Genomic DNA, 16,285 nt, shown 5'->3' with positions numbered 1-16,285 from the left:
GACTACTAGTAGAACCCTGGGCTTCCAGGATGCTGCTGGTATGGACTTGCACATAAGTGAGGAGTAGGCTATTGGAAATTGGAGAAAGGGGAATCTAGGTTTACAGTGGCAGAAAGCTCAGTGCAATTACATCCTGCAGGCAGGTGGATAGCAGATCGGATAGGCAATGAGCTTGAATATTTAGCTGAGGATTTTTTCAACCAAAGGTGTTGAAGGTGCAGCCTGGTGTCTTCTTGCTGCTTACAGTAAAACCCAAGAGGAGAGGGAGATATCGAGGGAAGAACTTTAAACAGAAAGGAAGCAGGACTTCATGATTTTGGAAATTCTCAGCCTACTCAAATGGAAAAGACACTAAATTTTGAAAACTGTCAGGAAAGCGTGCTTTGGGAAAAAGTCGGGTGTGTGACTGAGCAACCTTCTGGTAATACCTCAGAGAGATCAAAAGTTCTGAGTATTCAACAAAAGGCTCTCCTGAAGAGATGAAGGGTGTGACTCATAACTCCCCTCAGCCATCCCAGCAGAAGCCAAAAATACAAGAAGGGATTTCACAGATCTGAGGATGAGCCTCTTGTCTAACACAGTGAATCCCTCTGATATACATGACATGCAATGTTCTGGAAGATTCTATACCAGCAGAAACACTGCCGGCTTGGACGTGAAGCAAGAGAAACAATATGAAATAGAGGAAGATTATGGGACCCCTAAATTCTAGATGCAGGAAACATCTTGATTAGAATACTCAGCTACAAACAGACAGGTACTCCCTTAATGAGAAGGAAGAGATGGCTCAGAGAGAGCCTTGAGCCCAGAGCGTGGAGCCACGAAAACCACAGAGGATTATTCCTAGGCCTTGAGATGAACTGGCAATTGCCCTGCTGGATTTCAGAACTGCTTGGGACTAGTAACTCTTCTGTCCTTCGCTTCTCCCTTTTTGAACTGGAATATCTATAACTGATATCCTAAATCTGCCCTTCCGTTGTATCTTCAGAGTAGATGATTTTAGTGTCACGGGATCACAAGTTGAGCGACTCATGCCTTAGGATGATTCACACCTAGAGTCTCCCCTCGACCTGGTTTAGATGAGAGGATTTGGGACTTTTGAGCTGATGAGAATTTGATGCTACTTTTGGACTCTGAGTCGATTTAATAATGGAATGAAACTTTAGGGGTCTTGGAATGAGGGTGAATGCATTTAGCCCATGGGATGGATGTAAATCTTTGAAGGCCAGTGGACAGGCTGTGGAAGGTGACATAAGGGCTCCCCCACATGTCCATGCCTTAATACCCACCACCTGTGACTTACCTCACACAGCAAAAGGGACTTTGCAGTTGTGATTAAATTTCAGGACCTTGAGATGGGGAAATTATCCTGGATTATCAAGGTGAGTCTGGTCTAATCGCACGCATCCTTAAAAGTGGAGAACCTCTCCAGCTGCAGAGAACCAGAGGGATGGCATCTCAAGAAGGACTCTACCTCTTGCTGCTGACTTTGAACACAGAAGAAGGATGCCAGGAACCAAGGATACAGCACCCTCTGAAAGCTGGGAAAGCCCTCAGCATACAGCCAGTGAGAAAATGAGCACCTCAGTGCTCTTCTTGCAAGCAGTTAAATTCCACCAACAGTCCAAGTGAGCAGAAAACAGATTCTTTCCTGGATTCTTCAGAAAGGATCACGGCCCTGACGACACCTCAATTTCAGTTTGGGGAGACTCAGACTTCTGACCTACAGATCTGCAGTTTGTGTTGTTTTTTAAGACACTAAATTTGGGGCAGTCTGTTCTGGCAGCAATAGAAAACTCATAGAGCTATTACTCTAAGCTCTTTTGCAGTCTGCTTTTAACTTGGAGAAATATTAAAAACGTTTTCCTGTGTCACCAGATATTCTTCCACAACATCATTTTAAGGGGCCTCCTAGAATTCCATGGCTGATGGATCTCCTCCGGTTGTAGGGTTAGATTGCTTATGCTTTTGACTGGTAGAAATAAGTAGTGATTATTTTTCTGCACGCATGTTTGCACACATCTTTGATTATTTCCTTAGGAAATGCTGTGTGAAGTGTATTGGTCTTTTTCAACGAGTGTTTAATCAACAAACACTTATTTTTCAACCCGTGACTTGCTCCAGGATGTGGAGTAGGGGAATCAGAGGGGTCTGTGGATGAGTCTGATGGGTTCCCCGGAGGCAGGGAGGGTCTTTTACCTTTCCCCTTGGTTTCCTCAACTGTTCGATGGGCAATAATGCCTGCTTTGCAGAACACATATGACTATTAACACATAACCTTTATAACAGCGCTAACCCATAACGTTGTGCAATAAAGAAGAGGAAGCAGAGTAAAGCCATGTGTTGAGGAGACACCTGCACTCCCAGAACCTTCCTGCAGATGAGGACAGAAGGCGGCTATCCAGCCCCCAGCCTCACAGTCCAGCCAACTCTGGATAAGTGTCTGAACGTGGCTGTGTTTGCCTCAGATGACTCCGAGATTTGCCATTACGTGGCAAACCTGTTCCTGCCTGTGCAGATTTTGCTTCCCTTTTCCTCCCTGGCTTTCTCATCAAGGGCCAGCCTTTCATTTGATACACAGATGGGTTTTAAGAACAGCCAACAAGCCATACCCTTCCGTTCGGAACAAAAAACCTTTACATGTGACTTCCAAAACTGAGTGACTTTTCCTCCCTAAACGTGTGGATCTGGGTTCATTTCCCATTACCTCAAAATGGTCTCAAGCTCTTTGTGACTTCCTAGGGGCTCATGAAAATGGGTCAGAAATTGCAGAACATCAGCCACTATGTATACTTTGATGTATATATACAATGTATGCTTTAATGGGGCAGTTCACCTGGGGGGGGGGTTCACCTCACTCCTCAGGAATAATAGTAACAAAATCAGTAGCCTCCTGTCATCCCACCGTGCTAGAAATATCCATTTCCTACACCACACCCTCTCCTCCATGTCACTGTTGCCTACCCTCTCCACTGCGGTAGCATCCTTGGCATAGGAAAATTGCTAAATGTCACCCTGTATCATCCAGTGACAAGGCGAAAAAGGAGGAGAAAGAAAAAAAGGAAGAAGAGAAAAAGAAAAACGGCACAAAACAAGAGGAGTAAGTACTGAGAAGAGTTGCCTCCAAAGAGAGGGTGTGTGGTCATAGCGGGCTTGATCCCTGTATCGGTCCTGTGAGTCTGAGAGCCTTGTTGTCAGGCCTTAGCGTGGGCCCTTGGAGAGGGGCTGCCTAGGGCCGTGGGAGTGGAGTTGGACCCAGGTGGGGACCAGGCTTCCTGAGATGGTGTGAGGGGCCCACTCGCTCTGCAGGGAGAGTCCTGCCCCAGCTCTGAGCACCCGGAGGGGGCTTATAGGTAAAGAGGGTTGTCTGCAGCCTTGGGTGAGCAATTAGGGGCTGTCCCTGGGAGACTCCTCCTGTGCTCACCCACCCCACCCCTGCCCCCACCCCACATTCTGTTTGCCTGTCTGCACAGTCGGGGTAAGCTGAAGCCTAATCCTGGGCACTAGAAAATACTATATTCATAAACTTTACTCGACACGTAGGCGTGGTGTGCGTTGGGAACATTCCAGAGACATGTCAGTGAGCTGTTGATCTTGTACCTGCTGAGTCAAAGCAAAGGTGGAAGGCATGCCGGTGTCTCCTCTGGGGCATGGGAGCAGCTCCGCAGGCCTGGGCCAGCACATGGGACATATGGGGTGGGGGAGAAGACACATGGAGCCAAAGAAAAAGAAGAATCTCCAGTACCATCTAGAACCTCTAATCCTCAGAAAATCCTGACAATAAAAACAGAAAGCACCCTAAGCTATTGCTTCCTTCAGTGTTGGCCCACATAACCTAGAAGATTCCCAGGCTAGTTGTTTTTGATGGGAGAATGGCTCCAAGTGCTTGAAAATGTCTTCAGGTCATCTGCTCAAATGCAGTTAGCAAGTCAGAGACTCCCTCGGAAATACTACAGGGCTCCCAAATGCAGTCCAGAGAGAAGCCGCCTCAGAACCACCAGGCAGTGTTTAAATGTACATTTTCAGGCCCTGGTCCTGGGCGGGGGGGGGGGGGGGGGGGGGGGGTATGTCTGAGTGGGCCCTGGGAATCAGCGTTTCACAGAGCTCCCCCCAGATGGTTCCAACATTACCATGCGGCATTTTATTCTCAGCACGCTGAAGGATGTAGGTGATACCACAGGCACATGGAAAATCATCACCATGATTTTATTGTCAACTGTAGCTTCCTAGGAAGCTGAGCTAGGAGGGAAGGACCTCCAGAGTCTGCCTTCTCCAAGCCTGTCCCCTCCAGTGAGGGGACACCCCATGTGACCCCCCTGAGACTGACAGGACCTGTGTCTCAAGTTTAGACTGCAGTTGCCCTAGGGTCTCTAGGCTAATCCAGGTCTCTAAGACCCTCCAACGCTGTGATTTTCAACACCCTGCACTGTTCGTGTGTCGGTGTCTCCAGAAACAAGAAGGACACCATGGTGGTGGACCCCTCCAGCAACGTGTACTACCACTGGCTGACGGTCATCGCCCTGCCTGTCTTCTATAACTGGTGTCTGCTGGTATGCAGGTAGGGGTATGGGGCAGTGTCTCCACATGGGCAGGGGGAGGGGTAGAGGGGCAGGGAGGGGTGAGGGCAGCCAGGCCTCAAGACAGAGCTCTGAGTCCCACTCAGGGGGCTGGATTTCTGGTCCCCACACAGCCACCATCCAACTGAGTGTCCCCATTTCTCCATCTATAAGGAGGCTCTAAAAGAAGACCACCAGAGTTCTCTGAAGCACTGGTGGGGGACTCTGCTTGCTAGGGACAGCAAGGGTCAGGTCACCTCGGGGCCTTCTTAATTTGGCTGTAGGAGGAAGATGCAGGGCCGAGTAGCTACTCTTCTGAGGGGAAGTGGGGGGGGGGGGGGCATTCCCGAGCAGCCTGCAAGACAAGGATGCAGGGGAGGTCACAGTTCTCTGACTGTAAGCTTTGGGCTGTGGGCCTCCCCCAAGCAAGTTGCAGGGCTGGGATGCAAGCTGCTGCTCTTGTGAGGGCAGCCAGGGCCTTTGGGGTGCTCCTGAGAAGGCCCACAGGACAGAGATGCAGGGTGAGGGTACACAGGGGCTTCAGGAAATTCCTTACAAATGTACTTGTGAGATGCAGGGGCAAGTTATTGTTCTGGGGAGAAGTAGAGACTGTGGAACTTTTATAAACAAACTGTAGGAGGCAGGTGCAGGGTGAGTTGCTAACTCCCCTAATAAGGGGCCTGGGAAGTGAGGGTTTAGGGTCCCCTATGAAATCTGTGTTTGGGGAATACAGGAGCAAGATGCTGCTTCTCTGAGGGGGAGCTGGGGGCTTGGGCTTTTCTGAGCAAACCTACAGGATGGGGATGCCAAGGGGCTATGTTCTTCTGAAGGCAAACAGGACCTTTGAGCATCCCTGATTAAGCTGCAGGACAGAGATGCAGCTCCCTGTGGGCAAGGGGCTTTGGGGCATTTCTGAGAAAGTCTGTAGGAGAGAGATGTAGGTATACCTTGTTTCTCCTCTGATGGGGCTGGCAGGAGTCTGTGTGGCATTTCTGAGTAAGGTACAGGGCATGGAGGCAGGGGCAACAGGCCACGTTTCCTAAAATGGTGGGTTTTGGAGCCTTCCTGTGCAAGCCCAGGAGGCAGGCATACAGGGGCGGGCAGCGGCTCTTCCCGGGGTGGGCGGGGCTTGGGCGCTTTGCACATTGAGGGTGAGGCTAGACTCCTGAGGGGGCGGGGCCTGGGCTTTCTGGAGGGGGAGGGGGAGGCTAGGCTCCTGAGGGGCGGGGCTTGGGCGTTCTGCAAGGGGAGGGTGAGGAGGCTACCCTTCTGAAGGGGTCAGGGCTTTGGGAAGTTTCAGAGCAAGCGTTTGGGGGACAGAGAGGTAAGCGGCTGCTCTTCTGGAAGTACATGAAAGGCTTTGGGACTTTTCCAAGCAAGCTTTAGGGCAGGATAAGGGGAAGCTGCTACTCACTGAGAGTAAGTGAGGGGGTTGGGGGCCCTTTCAGGCAGGCCTTTAGGACAAGGATGCAGGCTGACGTGCAGGGAAGGTAGGGGGGCTTTGGGACAATCCTGAGCAAGCCCGCAAGACAGCCGCTGCTTCTGTGAGGATGGGGAGGAGACCTACTACTGAGTGTAAGAGGGGGCTTTGGGGATTATCTGCATAAGGGGGGCATCTCCTGCTGTTCTGAGGGTAAGTGTGGGAGTGAGAAAGGGGAGAACTTGGGACCCCTCCTAGCCTGCCTGCGGGATGGGGATCCGTGGGCGAGCTGCTTCTGTGCAAGCCAGGCTCAGGGGCTGCAGGGACACTGCTATTCTGAGGAGGCAGCAGGGGGCTCCAGTTGCTGAGTACGCTGCAGGGTGGGGACACAGGAGCTGGCTGCTGCTCTTTTGAGGTGAAGAGGGCGTTTGGGGGTATAGTCTGTATGAGAAATAGTGAGCATAAAGATCTAGAAAATAGAAAATATTTACTGGCTGGTTTGGTTGTTCATGTCTGAGCAATTCTTAGACCCTAGGAAGGGCAAGTGCTCAATCTCTTCACATGACTCTACCAGTGAGGCCTAGAAAAACTTCCCTTCCTGGGATCTCAACTTACTGTTGAGAGGTGACAAGGGCCCACTCTTTGGGGTCCATCCCAGCTCTTCGCAGGAGCTCTGTGACCTTTGGGACAGAAAAGCTTCTCAGAGCTGGGTCTCCTCATCCGAGTCTGGGGTGATGACACTGGGGCACGAACCCTGCAGGCAGGGCTGATACCAAGATGAAGGCACAGAGCTGGTGCCTGTGTTGGACCCAGCCCCAGACACACCCACTCCTTCCCTCACGTGTTTAGGGCCTGTTTCGATGAGCTGCAGTCTGACCACGTGATGCTGTGGCTAGTCCTGGACTACTCCGCAGATGTCCTCTATGGCTTGGATCTGCTGGTGCGAGCTCGGACAGGTGAGTGGGCCCAGGCCCAGGGACTTCTCATGGCCAGGCCACAGATTGACTTTGTGCATCAGGAGGGGGACCATGGGGACCACAGGGCAGGTTCAGGAGATCCAAAGTGGTGAACATTACCTACCTCTGACCACAAGAGCCCAGGCAGGTCTGAGGTTGTACCAACGGTGAGGGCGTGGTACCGCCTCAAGCTCTCTCTACAACGACTCTTTAGCAGAGGTCAAGATACCTGGGTTTTGGTCTTTGCTATGCCAACAAACTGTGTGACCTTGAGCAAGTCAAGCTGTCTCTCTGGGCCTCATTTGTATGACCTGTGAAATAAGACCATCATCTCTCAAAGGATGCTTCCAGCAGTGACCATTCAATATCGCAGGAAACAGGAGGGAGAGCTCTGTCGATCTTGAAGTTCTTTTCCTGGACAGTCAGAGGATCCAGGACGTGTTACTCCATGGCTTTTAGATATATGGAGGAATAAAATTGGAAACAGGGCCCAGGTGAATGATGACCTCTCTCAGATCGCCTCTGGTTGTGAGTGGAGGCTAAAATCCCTTAAGCTCCAAGCTGTTCATTCTTGGGGCACCTTTTTCTGACCTGCACAAAGACATCACATCAGCTGGCAGAGGCCCGGCTTGCCATTCTCAAGATTTTTGAGCTAGAAACCAGGCCATAGTTGTCAATACAAATACCACCAGATCCCAGCAGCAAGCCTCTGTGTGACTTCACAGTGTACAAAACATTTCAAGTACATCTTGTTTTCTTATTAGAACCGCTGCATGAGACAAAAAACATAGGCGTGATTATTTCCATCTTGCTGATTGAGAAACCAAGGCCCAGCAGCACCTGGGTGGCTCAGTCAGTTGAGCATCCAAGTCTTGATTTCAGCTCAGGTCATGTTCGCAGGGTTGGAGAATCGAGCCCTACATCACCACACTGAGGATGGAGCCTGCTTGGAATTCTCTCTCCCTCTCCCTCTGCCCCTCTCCCTGACTCACACTCTCTCTATAAAATTAAAATGAATTGAATTGAATTGAATTAAATTGAATTGAATTAAAAAATATAGAAACTGAGGCCCAGAGACACTGAGTAGCTGGCCTAAAGTCCACAATCACTACTTCATAGGGCCAGACTGGGAACCCTGCTTCCACGTGGTGCCCAGTACCATAACCGAGAAGATCTCTAATATGCAGCTTGAGGCTTGTGTGGGTAACTTAGACAGTCCTTGTGGCCTGCCACTTCATGGTCACATAAGCCTACCAAGACACAGGAGCTCCTTGGGTGGCCTGACTCACTGAGCCACCTATCTCTATTTCAACCAAGTTTCAGTGGGACAAGTTACCTGCACTCGGACAGTGATCCTACCCCTTTTTGTGCTTGGGTACTATCCCTGGCAATCTGAGATTCAGCAGAAACCCTCATGGGGAAGGCAGGTAGGCACGGAAACCAAATGGCCGTGGATCATACTCCAAGGGGAAACATCTTCAGAATTGAGAAAAGATATTATTAAGAAAGTAGTGAGGAGCCCCAAGGCACTAGGAGTGCCACATAGTAATGTAAGTACTCAATAAACACAAGGGTAACCAAAGAATGAAACAGGGAATGGGGGACTGGGAAGCAGGGTGGCCCTACCATGTGACAGCAGACTTGAGGTTTGCTTTTCACAGGGGGCAATCCTACCTCCATCTAGCCCTCAAGTGTGGCCCTGGTTCAGCAGCAGCATCACCCAGACCTTGTTAAGAGGTAGACCTTGGACCTACGGAACCAACTTTGGGAACAGCCCAGCACTCTGGCTTTTACAGAGTCCTCAGTATAATTCTGATGCTTACCAAAATCTAAAAAAAAAAACAACCATGCATTATATTATTCTCTCTACTTTTGTTCATGTTTGAAAATGTTTAAAAAAAAAAAAGACGAAAGAATGCAAATCTCTGCCTATTTGATTGATTTCACCAGTAATAACGCCTAGTGACTCCCCAGTGTCCATCTCAGCTCCAGTCTGATTCTCTGGGGGTGGATCTCAGCTTCCTATGTTTTCAGAGCTCCTTGGATGACAATAATGTGCAGGCAGAAAGAACTACTGCTTCCCTAGGCAATGTTTTTAAAAGGCAGGTCCTGCCCCATTAGGGATGGGTGAAATCAGTTTGATAGGCCATGACCTATGCTCTTAAAATTTGTATCATTAATATTTTCCAAACATACACAAAATCAGAGACAGTAGGATCATGAATCCCCACGTACCTTCACTCAGCTTCAACAGTTATCAATATTTTGCTAATGTTTCATCTACCTCCCCACACCCTTTTCTTGACTGGAGTATTTTAAAGCCAACCTTGGACCACTTTAACATGTTATCTCTAACTTTAAAGGATGCATCTTTAGAATACAACATCCAGGGGCTCCTGGCTGGCTCAGTCAGAAGAGCATGTGACTCTTGATCTTGAGGTCATGAGTTCAAGCCCCACATTGGGTGTAGAGATTACTTAAATAAATAAACTATATATATATATATATATATATATATACATATATATATATATATATATATATATAGTTTATTTATATATATATAATATATATAATATATTTGTAGATATTGTAATATATTTATATATATATATATATATAATATATTTGTAGATATAAAACACCAGTCCACATTCAAATTTACCCAATTAATCTACATTTTTAACTGAATAAACAGGCTAGAACATCATAGACTAGAAAACATCAGAGTATATTTTCATAGTAATGGGTAAATGTGGTTTTTGAAATTTTTTCTGTTATGTATGTATAACTACATCTTATTTAGCCAAGGTGTATATCTTTCTATGGGCTATGGTTAAAAAAAAAAATAGCAGCCTCTTCCATGCCCAAGTGACTTCCATCTTTTTCTTCAGGCTTCCTTGAGCAAGGCTTGATGGTCAAGGATGCACAGAGGCTGTGGAAGCATTACACAAAGACCGTGCACTTCAAGCTGGACATGTTGTCCCTGGTCCCCACAGACCTGGCTTATTTTAAGTTGGGTGTAAACTACCCAGAGCTGAGGTTCAACCGCCTACTGAAGCTTGCCCGGCTCTTTGAGTTCTTTGACCGCACAGAGACCAGGACAAACTACCCTAATTTATTCAGGATTGGGAACTTGGTCTTATACATCCTCATCATTATCCACTGGAATGCCTGCATCTACTTCGCCATTTCCAAGTTCATTGGTTTTGGGACAGATTCCTGGGTCTATCCAAACATCTCAAACCCAGAGTATGGTCGCCTCTCTAGGAAGTACATTTACAGTCTCTATTGGTCCACCTTGACCCTGACCACCATCGGAGAGACCCCACCCCCTGTGAAGGATGAGGAGTATCTGTTTGTGGTCATAGACTTCCTAGTGGGAGTCTTGATTTTTGCCACCATTGTCGGCAATGTGGGATCCATGATCTCAAACATGAATGCTTCACGGGCCGAGTTCCAGTCCAAGATTGACTCCATTAAGCAGTATATGCAATTCCGCAAGGTGACCAAGGACTTGGAGACACGGGTGATCCGGTGGTTTGACTACCTGTGGGCAAACAAGAAGACAGTGGATGAGAAGGAGGTGCTCAAGAGTCTCCCAGACAAGCTGAAGGCCGAGATCGCCATCAACGTGCACCTGGACACTCTGAGGAAGGTCCGCATCTTCCAAGACTGCGAGGCGGGGCTGCTGGTGGAGCTTGTGCTCAAGCTGCGGCCCGCAGTGTTCAGCCCAGGGGATTACATCTGCAAGAAGGGAGACATTGGGAGGGAGATGTACATCATCAAGGAGGGCAAGCTGGCTGTCGTGGCCGACGATGGGATTACCCAGTTCGTGGTCCTCAGTGATGGGAGTTACTTTGGGGAGATCAGCATCTTAAACATTAAGGGAAGCAAGGCGGGGAACCGCAGGACAGCCAACATCAGGAGCATTGGTTACTCAGACCTGTTCTGCCTTTCCAAAGATGATTTGATGGAGGCTCTCACTGAATATCCAGAAGCCAAGAAAGCTCTGGAGGAGAAGGGACGGCAGATCCTGATGAAGGACAACCTGATTGACGAGGACGTGGCCAAGGCTGGGGCGGACCCCAAGGATATTGAGGAGAAGGTAGAGCACCTGGAGTCCTCCCTGGACACCCTGCAGACCAGGTTTGCACGGCTCCTGGCCGAGTACAATGCCACCCAGATGAAAGTGAAGCAGCGTCTCAGTCACCTGGAAAGCCAGGTGAAGATGTGTGGGAGCGACCTTCTGTCTGATGGGGGTGCTCCTGGGGATGCTGCAAAAGCAGAGACCAAACAAGAGTGAAATGCAGGTGTCCATCTCCTGCTTCCCAGAGTCAGCCATCCGTGTGATGCATTGTGACCGCAGCTGCACAGCCCAGGACTCGGCAGGGTTGCATTCCAGTTCTCCTTACCCTTTGCAACTGTGTGGCCCTGAGAGAGAGCCTCAGTTTCCTCATCTAGAAATGGGGACTCATGCCAGCCCCACTGAAGTGGGAGGTTTCTGTGATGTCCACATGGAACACTGCATAAGGCAGGACTTTGTATAATGGGAGGTGTCCCCAATCCACGCATATGAAAGTGTGGGCACAGAACTCTTATTTTTTTAATCCACGAGGAATTTTGAGACTTTGAACTTTCTTTTCTTGTAAATGGAAGATTATTTAGTCGTCTACCCCTTCTCGCACCCCACTCCACCAGCTTCTCATAAGGGAGATGTAACAGAAGCTAGAAGTGCAATGTGGGATCTCAAATCCATCCTTACACGAGACAGTTTGGGGCACATTTCTGAATCTGGTTTCTCCTCATGTACTCTTTGGGACCCTCAAAATCCTGGCCTTTGGTCGTGCTATGATAAGCACAAGGGATGAAGCCAGGTCACCCCATTTGAGGTCACTTTGAGCCTATGAAGCAAATCCAGACTCCCCGCCATCCAGCCCCTGTGAAACTGGAATCTGTTTAGAAAAGAATATTTTGATGAGAGAAAGAGACATCTCCTAACTCACCAAAGGATTTAAAGACAGCCTCTCCCCTCGTTCCTCAGTCAGGAACAGGGACAGCCTGTTCTGGCTTGAGGAGGAGAATTATGCTCTGGGAGAGCCTTTCAGGTGGAAGGTTGGAATGGGGTCCTGGGTCAAGCAAAGCTGACAACTAGAAATTTTTAGAAGATCGGACCCTTAGGCCATATCTTTGCAAACTGCCCCTCCTCTCAAAGAAGCAGCCTCACTCTCCCTTGGAATTCTACCCCAAGGCAAAGCTCTCAGCTAGCAGGAAGTGTGCACAGTGAAGGACCTAGCTTTTTTCCTTTTTTAATCTGGTAAATAGAATTCCATTACCATCATATAAGATATTTCTGTATTTGGATTCTATGATTGCGAATTATAACCTTAATGGTCCACTTAAATACATATTGTAAATTACCCAAAGGTGAGTCACTTTTCTGTTGCAGAGAAGCTATATGTACAGGTTTTCCTTCTCTGTCTCCTCCTTCCCTCCCTCCCTCCCTCCCTCCTTTCTTCTTTCCTCCTTTCCTCTCTCTCTCTCTCCCTCCTTTCCTTCCCTCTCCCTTCTCCCTCCCTCCCTCTCTTCCTCCCTTCCTTCTTTCTCTTCCAACTTCTTCTTTTTCTTCTCAGAAAACAATGCCCCATTTTGCTTTGGGAACTTCAAAACCTTTGTGGTCTGATGTTATAATCCATATGCTATACAACTGGACCCTAATGTAGTTCATACAAAAGGTGCTGCATTTTCAAGTATGTATTTTGGATTTATATGAGTCTCTTCTGATTTTTATTATGGATCATGTGACCATTTTTAACTTTCTAAAACAAATTTAAAAGGACTATTAAAGGAAGATGTGATCCAAGCCCATATCATCAGCAAACTGTAACTAGCAATGTATTCTCCAAATGCATATATTTTAAAAAGCCTTAACTATTAATTATGCCTATGTTTATATTTGCACAAGAAAAATAGAGACCTGGATTTAAAAAATATTGAATGAGTCTTGCTTCATATTTTGTCATAAGGGAAGATTCGGTTCTAGATATGTGTCTAGGGCAGTGAGCCTACCTTCCCCAGGAAAACAGGCACTGGTGAATAGGGGACAGTGCACACTCCACGTGAAGGGAGCCAGAAACAGGTGAGACAATGCAACCAAAGCTGCAACACTTGTCAGAGGAAATAAGTCAAACCATTCAAATATATAAGAAGTGGGTCTCAGGTAGATGCTAAATTTCCTGGTATCAATTGTCCATCGGGGACATTCAGGCAGTTTGGAAAGGCATGAGTGGGCGGGAAGCTGCAGGCATGTCCCTGTTAAGCATGTCTCCAGATTCTTCCACTGCTTATGCCCAAGGAATTTAGGTGGTAAGTTAGAATGTGGGTTTTGGGGATTTAGGCCTGAGCTTGTTCAAGTCACAGCACTGCCACTCAGGCAAGTTACTTTCCTTTTCTGGGCCTCACTTTCCTTAACTGAGAAGTGGGAAGGATACTGCCCACCTCACCTCACAGGGAATGATCCTGTGAATAAACTTTCAAATAACATAACAGGCATGGCCTGTGAAACTCCTTGGGTGCAGAAAACATCACATTGTTTTCCTTGAGAGATAAATGAATATGGTTTCATCTACTTAATCTCAAGCTGCCAAGATTGTTGGGAGGTGGAATCTTGGGCTGTTTTCAGGACTCCTATTCACTGTCTTGGAATCTGAGACAGCCACTCATGTTCTTATAGTCACTGTGGCTGCTGACTGGAGGCCATCCTTCTTGCTGTACTGGGTTCAGCCACAGGGAGCTATGCTGGGAGATAGCTTTGTGCCTTTTGTGGGAGTCTAAGCTCATGGAAGTGTGTGTGTGTGTGTGTGTGTGTGTGTGTGTGTGTGTAGAGAGAGAGAGAGAGTATCCCTGAGACAGGAAAGGAAGAAAATATTGGTGAGCAGTCCTCCAGGTATGGAGGGATGCAGGCTTCCTGGCAGAAGTCCAAGGACATGGGAGGCAGCAAGATCTCAGAGGAGAAGACTGAACTTTGGCTTTGGGGAACCCAACCCGGCCAAGATCCCAGTGTGTCAAGCTTGGAAAGTCCCAAAGCTGCCAGATAGCAAGGAACCACACAGAGTTAGACAAAGGGTATCTTGTCAGTAACCAGGATAAAAAATGTCTGAAGATATTCGTAACTCAACTAATTTATCAAGACAGATGCCTGCTCCATTGCCCTGAAGCATTTGCCCTCAGAGATCTGATGTACCAGCTATCAAAATTCAACAGGGCCCAGGATCTGTCATAGCTTTATCAGGCAAACTCTGGTCCATCTGAGACCCTTCTTCCAGGAATTTATCAAGTAGAAGCCAAGGCAGCTTCCTTCTCTGGGCCTCAGGGCCATTAGTATTACTCCAAGGAAGGAAAGGTGAAAAGCAAACTAATGAACAAAGTGGAAAATAAAATGCTCCTTTGAAGTGCAGGGGGTGACTTTTGTCTAGTAAAGTGAAGATGCTCATACCTGTGACCTAGCAACCCTACTTCTGGCTCTATATTACAGGAAAATTTTCACATATGTGTGCCCAGAGGCATGTACAAATGCTTATTGCAGCAGTTTTTAATAGAAAAAAGGAATAGCCTAAATACCAGAATCTAAGAACAAATTAGGAAAAATATGTTAGGTATTTCACCAAAGAGAATTTAATAGAGGGAATTAATCAAATAGACGTCAGGGGGCTGAAAGAGCAGAAAAGGAGTACTTAGCTTATCCGGAAAGAGTACTGCAGAAAATAGCCATTACCCTTAGGGCTAGGGGAGCAAAAGAGAAAGGGTGCTCAGAGAAGAGCGCCTCAGAGCTGCAACTCAGACCTTTGAAGAGGGGGTGCTGCTGGCTGTTACTGGTAATTTAGGAACTCAGAGGAGTTTGGCAAACATAGGACTTTGGACATTTTCTGAAAGGGGGCATTGAATGGTGAGACTGGTTCTGGGGAGTCCCAAAAGAAGTTCCCAAAGGAGGCTTGATCCAACTGCCACTGCCAGGATAAACTGCCACAACTATGGCTACCTAAGCAGGACAGCAGGCAAACAGGAAGAAAGTCCCTTCACCCCTCCCCCTTCCTTCCAATCTTCCTCAGTTGTTGCCTAGTAGACAATTCTAGGAACGTGAAGACAGAGAGGAAGGAGGTCTTGGACTTCACAGACAGAATGTCTTCTACAGACTGGAAGCCCTACCTCAGATGTACTTAGACTAGGTGGTAAAGACCCTCTCTCCACTGACTGTTGTCTGGAAGCCTTCCATCAAAGATTTTTTCCTTTGTCCTGAAGCTTTTTCCTTTTGGGAATGCAGAAATCCTTGAGAAAAGACAAGATGGAAACAAGGGAAAGTAACACTTCTCAAGCATCTGTGCAAAGGCATTGCTCATTGTGCTAAAGCATAAATTTCCTCAGCTAATGACTGCTTCCTGTTGGGGGAAACTTTTCACTTTCTTTTTCTCTAGGCATTTATTCTTTTAATATAATCAACATCATGTATCAATTGATTTTTTACAAATGCACACTCATTCTGCAAAGCAGTTTATGAATTGCTTTCCTAAAACTCATTTATTAGAAAGGCTAAATCCAAGAAACGAGCAATGCCAAATGTTGTCAAGGATGTGAAGCACCAAGAATTCTCATTCATTGTCTGGTAGGTATGCAAAATGGTACAGCTACTTTGGAAAACAACTTGGTATATTTTATAAAGTTAAAAATACAATTAACATATGATTACAAAGGGGTCACAGGGGAAATTTTAGAGTAATGTGTGGTATTGAGGTGGTGGGTATAAGACTGTATCCATGTGTCCAAACTTATAGAACTGAACATCACAAAGAGTGAACTTTATGCAAATTTTAAAATATCAAACAAGATGTGGTACAATCCCAGGATGAAAAAGAAAATTGTGACAAATTAATTTAACTGCATTAAAAAATATGATGTGACCTCACCAAGGGATTTAGGGTAAAATGATGACCTAAGTAATTTTTGGTCAGAATAAGTTCTCCAACTTTGTTAATCCTTTTCAAGATTGTTTTGGTTACCCTGGACCCCTTCCAATCCCAGGCGGCTGGGATTTTGATTAGGATTGCATTGGATTATAGATCCATTGGGGGAGATATTGCCATCTTATAACTATTGAGTCTTCTGATCCATAAATGCAGGATGTCTTTCCATTTACTTAGGTTTTCTTTATTTCTTTGAACAATGTTTTGGATTTTCAGATACAAGTCTTGGACTCCTTTTGTTAAATATATTCCTAAGTATTTTATTTCTCTTGATGCTATATTAAAAGGGGTTGTTTTCTGAATTTCCTATTTGGATTAGTCATTGCTAGTTTATAA

General features: G+C 46.9%; 1 protein-coding gene across 1 annotated transcript in view; it reads left to right on the top strand.

Moving 5' to 3' along the window:
• The window catches only part of CNGA3 (cyclic nucleotide gated channel subunit alpha 3), a 75,111-nt gene extending 62,186 nt beyond the window's left edge, over positions 1–12,925 (top strand). Inside the window, exons 8-11 of the mRNA XM_045054104.1 lie at positions 3,029–3,100; positions 4,451–4,558; positions 6,826–6,932; positions 9,827–12,925. Coding sequence (XP_044910039.1) covers positions 3,029–3,100; positions 4,451–4,558; positions 6,826–6,932; positions 9,827–11,238 — 1,699 coding nt within the window. The 3' untranslated portion in view covers positions 11,239–12,925. The remainder of the gene's footprint in view (positions 1–3,028; positions 3,101–4,450; positions 4,559–6,825; positions 6,933–9,826) is intronic.
• Positions 12,926–16,285: the final 3,360 nt, after the last annotated feature.

The sequence above is a fragment of the Felis catus genome, chromosome A3 (assembly GCF_018350175.1).
Source record: "Felis catus isolate Fca126 chromosome A3, F.catus_Fca126_mat1.0, whole genome shotgun sequence".
Taxonomy (NCBI): Eukaryota; Metazoa; Chordata; class Mammalia; order Carnivora; family Felidae; genus Felis; species Felis catus.
The sequence above is the reverse complement of the archived record's forward strand: the minus strand, read 5'-3'. Positions and strand labels throughout refer to the sequence as shown.